The sequence below is a fragment of the Berghia stephanieae genome, chromosome 2, assembly GCF_034508935.2.
Source record: "Berghia stephanieae isolate SIO BIC M18660-M18661 chromosome 2, UCSD_Bste_1.3, whole genome shotgun sequence".
In the NCBI taxonomy this organism is placed as follows: domain Eukaryota; kingdom Metazoa; phylum Mollusca; class Gastropoda; order Nudibranchia; family Aeolidiidae; genus Berghia; species Berghia stephanieae.
Window position 1 is genome coordinate 23,957,844 of NC_088361.1, and position 7,500 is coordinate 23,965,343.

A 7,500-nucleotide genomic window follows, 5' to 3' on the forward strand; every position below is an offset into this window, starting at 1 on the left:
GGAGTTATAGCGCTATATAAGTTTTCAGCATTATTATTATTATCCGTGTCAATAGCTTGACAGGCATAGCAACTTGAGGTCACAGAGGAACCATCAGTTGTAACAAGTGTTTAAACATTCAGTAATGGGCTAAATAAATCCTTTTCCGCAGTGGCGGTTGATCTAATGGAAAAAAAGATAAATCCGTTTTTTAGTGTGTCATAATCATTTCTCAACTATGACCCAATCAAATGCAACTGAGAAAATAACGTGGTCAATGAAAAGAAAGTGTATATCAACGTTATAAAATACAAGGTGACTCAATATAATGTTTATATTTGCGAAGATAATGATATGCATAGATGTGTTATGTAAAATATAACCAATTTAAAAAAAAATCAGGCTGAATAACTCGACGCAATCGACTCTTTGTAATTGGAACAATTTATATTCAGGTTATCGCCTAACCGAGTCATTGATCACATGATTTGTTACTGTTAGCCAGCATCGTGCGATCCCCTAAGGTAGTGGCAAGTAGAGAGTCCGCAAGATAGGTACTAAGTTTGAAAGCTATACTTTGTATGGTTGATGGCGCAGAGGCTAGTGCGTCTGCTCGCCTATATATATATATATATATATATATATATATATATATATATATATATATATATATATATATATATTTATATATATATATATATTTATATATATATATATATATATATATTTATATATATATATATATATAACATTTATATATACACGCACACACACACACACATACACACACACACACACACACACACACATATATATATATATATATATATATATATATATATATATCAGTGGGGGCAGAGTTATGATAATGCCACCAACCCTTTAACCGATTTTACTCAGCTTTGAATTTGTTATGAGACAAAACACTATATGTTGCTCGCCAATTAGTGGTACAAGTTCATTATTTAACGAGCTTCTTACCGTTCATAGGAAAATCGTCACATTCGTAACGATACAGTCAGAATTGACTGAAAAAGAAATCTATTTTAAGTGTTGGTTGGGTTTGCAGTTTTGGGGGGAAATTCTTGGAAATGGCTGTAAAGGAGAGAGAGAGAGAGAGAGAGAGAGAGAGAGAGAGAGAGAGAGAGAGAGAGAGAGAGGGGAGAGAGAGAGAGGGAGAGGGAGAGAGAGAGAGAGAGAGAGAGAGAGAGAGAGAGAGAGAGAGAGAGAGAGAGAGAGAGAGAGAGAGAGAGAGAGAGAGAGATTTAAACTCATCTCCTGTCAGACACGATTCTTTCTAAGTCGTTGAATGCATTCACACAGACTTGCCTTAACACATAGAAAGGTAATTCAGTCACCCATCGTCACGTACCTTCAAGACATCGGACGATTGTAGAATCCTGTAGAGTCCCCCGTCAAAGAGCACATCTCTTCCAGCCTTGACGTCAAACACATAGACAACGTCATCGTCGGTGCTGATGACCACCAGTGCCACTTGACCTTGGAATGGAATATCATCATCATCATCATCATCATCATCATCATCATCATCATCATCATCATCATCATCATCATCATCATCATTGTCATCATCATCATCGTCATCATCATCATCATCATCATCATCATCATCATCATCATGCAATATCCACCACATGTGCTCAAATCGCTTTACAAGGGGTCCCGGGCCAACAGCAACACTTAACATGTAGGACGGGACATGACGCCTGTTAGGCGATATTATAATTTTTCGGACAGAGACAACGCTGTTAACGGTCAGGTACTCATTTTACACCTGTGTACGGTGAGAGAATGTGAGTAAGGAGCCTTTTCCAAGGACTCAACTATGTGCCGAGGGAGGCTCGAACCCAGGACCTTCCGATCCGAAAGCGAGTGTCATACCACAAGATCACATAGCCGCACAAGACGCATAAGACGCATGGTTTCATACTGCGCATTGCTTAACCACTCCTGTACCGCCAAATGTAATACCATTCCCTGCTATGCCGTCCTTGCTATAGATAGTATGCGCTTGGCTAAGAAGCTCATAACATTGCCACCCGGAAGTATAACGGACCAACACACAAAACTGTGTGTGTCCACGAACATTTATAGTCGGGTTAATACAGTTCAGTGAGCATTACTCATAAACGCGGATGGCAAAAAACATTAACAAAGACTTGAGTGACGTCATCTTCGAACTATCTATATATCGCTCATGCTATAACGCGCATTGCTTTACTATCCCCTACTACCTCACAACCTGCTATATATCGCCAGTTCCATTACCGCCAACACAACGAAGGGCAATGCCATTTTGCTAATTTCACCATAAATTGATCCGTGATACATACTCCAAGTTTGGCAGCGGTATACCGAAGTCGAACTTTTACTTAAACTCAAAGGAACCGTGGATCAAACAATCGATTATTTTCACACTTGCAGCAAGTATTTAAAAAAATTATTATATTATAGGTGGTAAACATACATAATTTATTGCATCCTTCTAGAATACAAGCTCTCCAAGTGGTTGGAAGTATTCACAATTTAGTGGTATAGTATGCAGATTTCGGCTGGGCCCACTTTTCCAAAGACAGACTACTGGATTAATAATACAATCGACGCCTAAACCCTCTTCCGCACTAGGACAGGACTGTCCCGGGACAGTCCTGTCCCAAATCTGTAACATATAGAATTTAGAGAAATCTTCCGCACCTATTGGGACGGGACAAAACAGTCCCGTTGTGTCCCAGGCCGTTGTGAAATGCTACAAAATCAACGGGACAGGACTGTCCCAGTCCCGTGTTCATATCGTTTGTGATAGTAGAAAAATATAGCAGACTTCCGCACTAGGACAAAAAAGTCCCAGACTTGGCGGCGCCGTGTCAAAATTGAAATGCCTGTCTTTATTTTCTGCACTACTACTACTACTACTACTACTACTACTACTACTACTACTACTACTACTACTACTACTACTACTACTACTACTACTGCTGCTGCTACTACTACTACTACTACTACTACTACTACTACTACTACTACTACTATTTCTATTGTTGCTTCTGCTGTGGCTAATGCCACTAATATAATAATACCTACATCCCTTATATTTTGTATTTATTTCCAATTCCATTGTATTTATTTCCAACAATAGTCCACACTTTATTTTAGTTCACTTTCTATACTGCATTACACAGTTCCTTCCTTATAAATTTCTATTGCTCTGTTTAAACTCGCGCTTCCTCACAAAGTAGCAAACAATTTCCTGCCCATCAATGTTTTTGTTTATGCATCTTAACAACGCCACTACCACATTATCTCATTCGTCTGTAGTTTTTAATTCATCATGTGTTGTTGATGAAGGGGAAACCCGAAACGTCCATTTTATGTTTTCGTATATTAAACTGAAGCTTACATTCAATTTCACAGTTATAATTTATTTATTTATTTCAATTCTGAATATAAAAAAGCAAGAACAATTCAAAAAATAATTCTATGTGATGAAACCACGTACAGAAGGCATAGCAACATAAATATTTTCGGCAATTTAAAAACGTATGGTTATAAATATAATTTAAGAAGTGTCACACTTTGTGACACAGCAGTAACGTGTCTAAAACCGGTCGCACATCTATTCGGTAACTTGTGGGATCAATTATCTTTATCGTTATTTATTTCGGGAATTCTCAATGAAAATATTTTTAAGTAAGTCCTTCTGAGCCACTTGGACTCATTGTAAAACAAATTAAGTCCTTTAGAGCCTTGTAGCCAATGGTGCAGGAGTTATTCCGGTTTCAATAGCGTGAAGCGGACAATTAACGTATTTGTTTGAAAATTTTTGAACGGGACGCTAGTCTGTAGTCTATCGCAGATTACTATCCCAGCTTGACAGGTACCCTTTTACACCTGAATGGAGTGAGTGGTTGGAGTAAATTTTCTTGCTCTAGAAAGTACAAGTTGGCTTCGGTCGGAATCGAACAAAGAACCTCTGAGTCCAGAGTACAACGCGCTAACCATAGGCCATCTTGCCTCCTAAGCTTATAAATCCGGAACTTATCCATGTTTCTGTGGCGTTGAGCAGACAGATAACAGTTTAAAATTTAAAATAATAAAATTCATTTTTTCATCCCATAGGGGAAATTTTTCTCGAGGGTCTATTCCAAGGTAAGACTGGAATAACCCAGGCGTCAGCCGCAATGCAGCGCCGCAAATTTAGCTAGGACAAGGTATAACCAGGTGTCAGCCGCAGTGCAGCGCCGCAAATTGAGCTAGGCGAGGTGACTTACTCAACTGATGCCTTTCGGGTACGAACCATGCTGACTTTCTATTATCCTCTTGAATGATGCTAGTCCGTCAAAGATTACTTTCATCAGCGAACTGGTACTCATTTGCACCTGGGTAAAATGAGGTGATTCCAAGAAAGCCATTTTAAGATAAGATCGGAGATCACCATAGAGTCTACGGAATTGACCCTTGAGCAATCTTTGGGTCATTAAAGGATGCACCCAATATTGTTTTCTCTTTCAATTTGTCTTTTTTTTCCACGTGGTGAAGCACAGAAATATGCAACCTCTATTTCATCCATTACTAGTAGTAGTAGTAGTAGTAGTAGTAGTAGTAGTAGTAGTAGTAGTAGTAGTAGTAGTAGTAGTAGTAGTCGTCGTCGTCGTCGTAGTCGTGGTAGTGGTAGTGGTAGTAGTAGCAGCAGCAATAATATTACTCTTGCTATAAGAATATTTCATGATTATATAAATCTTATGAAAACAAATCCCATTGTACAGTGTAAAAAATCATTATCGTCATGTCGTATCTTATGTTGATTCATAAAATGTGAATTATTAGAGTTGCAATTGCCTACAAATAAACTTTTGAATCTTGTAAAAAAAAAAAAATAATGGATTCGCGCAGGTGTGTCCTGGGACAGTCCTGTCCTAGTGCGGAACCCCTTTTGAATAGAAGTTTTCTCCAGTGGGACAGGACAAATTTGTCCCGGGACAGTTTTGTCCTAGTGCGGAAGGAGGGTAATACATGCACACCAGATTAAAGCACGCGATGGATTCACATATGCAATCTTTCTTTGAGCTGTTAACAAAAAAAAGAAGATATGATTAAATGCAACCCAACCCTCCAACACCTAACCAACTAAACTATCCAAACAAAAATAGAAAACGAAATAGAATAGAAAACAAAATAAAAAAACCAAACAAAAAGAAACCAAAAACAAAAAACAAAAATCAAACAAACAGAACAAAAACAAACAAACAACAACAACATAAAAGCAACACTCCCTCCCAAACAATTATAAGACAAACAAACAAATAAAAAGACCCCCCCCCCAAAAGTTTTAAAATGACGTACCTTGGTGCCCAAGCTTACAACTGAGCCCAACTGTTGGCTGGTATTTCAGTATATGATTGACATGTTTTTGTGTGGCCTCCACATTAGATATAAAGCGTATCTTTGGCATTCTCTGTGAAATACAAAATACATTATCAATACATGAATACAGTGGTTCAGATCACCCTTTCGCTTAAACAATGAATCAAATGAGTTGGAAACAACATTTCAACTATTCGTTAATCGAAACATTCGACATTCAACTTATAACTACCTCAAAGACCAACCCCCCAAACAGATAAACTAGAATTAGAAAAAAAAAAAAAAGAGAAACACACCAAAACAATAATAAACAAAAGCAAAACAAAACAAGAAAAAAAAAAACCCAACAAAAAACAAAAACAAAAAGAAAACGAAATTATTAAAACAATTACCTCCCCCGACATGTACATGTATGCAGTTCTGACACTTTATGGACCTAGTTTAATATTGTTGTAATGAACAATATTTGCGTCATTTTTTTTAGATTTCCTTTTTACAACAATGAGCCCATAAGGGATTGGGTTATCAGACATGTAAATAAGAGCACGTCGCCCGATCCCCCAAAAAAACCCAACCATAACAAAACAAAAAACAACAATAGTGTAATAAACAATAAAAATAAAAATAAAACAAAACAAAATAAACGAAAACTCACAAAAAAAGAGACCAACCCCCCCCCCAACAATCAAAACAAATAAAACAAAACAAACAAATAAAAAAACCCCAAAGAAATGAAAAACAAACAAAAACAAAAACAAACAAACAAACAACAAAAAAAACAAAACAAACAAAACAACATTACAAAAACAACAACCACACCCCGCCCCCCCCCCAAAAAACAAACAAACAAAAAACAAAACAAAAACAAACAAACAAACCCGAAAACAATAACAAAACAAAAAACAAAAAACAACCAACAAAAAAACCCATTTAAAAGAAAACAAACAAATAAACAAAAAAACAAAAAAAAAAAAAAAAAAAACAAAACAAAAAAAAAACAAAAAAAAAAAACAAACAAACAAAACAACTAAATCTAAATGAAAGTCTAACACAAAACAAAAACAAAACAAATATGGTCGAAGTGGAAATAATTAAAATAATGAAATAAAATAACTCAATGCCTTTTTAAAAATTAACCATTGGTCAAAAAAAAAAAATTCTTCTACGTATAAACCTCGACTAAGTCAAACAACTGTTTCAACTTTTAATGTTCAGGAATACTTAGTATATTCATAAGTCGAATTCATAAGTTTAAAAAAATATTAAATGTGCTTTATTAAACAGTGCCATTTCTGTTTGAATGGATTAGAGATATCAATGGTCTCAACAACCTTTGGGTACTGTACATGGTGTCGTGCGCAAGTGTAAGTAGATTTAAAATAAATAAATCAAATTGCAATAACACACGATATCAAAAGACTTGATTGTGACAGCTCAGTCTACAGATAATTAGAATTTTGATTAGCTATTTTCGGCATGAAAAATATAATGAAAGCAGGGAACTTTCTCTGGTGAAAGTAAAATAGTTGAATCTTAACTAAACATGAAAACACAAAAAAGTAGAATATGGAAGATACCAGTCGGAGGTGACTTGGTCATTAAAATGGGCCAGGCTTCTTGATAATTTTTTACGATTAAAACCGCAAAAATAATGGTTGCCTCAGATCTTCAAAATACGGGTATGATATATGCATCTTTGTGTTTTTTGTCGCCATGAAGCAGTGTAAAAATATAAATCATATAATCATTCTTGCTTCAACAAAACGTTTAGGGACTTGAGTCTAAAATGCAGAAAATCGGTGACCCCTCTCCCTGTCTCAGCCAGGCGGAGGATGCCGTGTCAGTTGGATCCCAGGTTGGCTCTGACACCGCAATATATTTATTCATCTGGCCCTACTCCATACCCTATATTTCTCATCGGGCTGGAGCCTGAAACGTTCCGTGCTTGGATTTTTATTTTATTTTTAAAGCAATTAAATTCATGTTTTACATTTGTTATTACAGTCCCCAGCTTCTAGCAGATTGGCGTCCACTTTGAAAATGTCCGTAAAAGAGAAGAGTAATTATATCTTTAGAAGAAAAAAAATACCCCATAAAACAAAACAGACTGGGGAATATTTGTAAATCAAAGCATAACAA

General features: G+C 36.2%; 1 protein-coding gene across 5 annotated transcripts in view; it reads right to left on the reverse strand.

The window, feature by feature from the left end:
- The window catches only part of LOC144966747 (piRNA biogenesis protein EXD1-like), a 16,140-nt gene that overhangs the window by 4,628 nt on the left and 4,012 nt on the right, over nt 1-7,500 (reverse strand). For all 5 annotated transcript variants that reach the window (XM_078903523.1, XM_078903522.1, XM_078903520.1 and 2 more), the window contains exons 2-3: nt 5,341-5,452; nt 1,352-1,479 (exon numbers count right to left, since the gene is read on the reverse strand). In XM_078903523.1, the coding sequence (XP_078759649.1) occupies nt 1,352-1,479; nt 5,341-5,449 (237 nt within the window). In that variant the 5' untranslated portion in view covers nt 5,450-5,452. The remainder of the gene's footprint in view (nt 1-1,351; nt 1,480-5,340; nt 5,453-7,500) is intronic.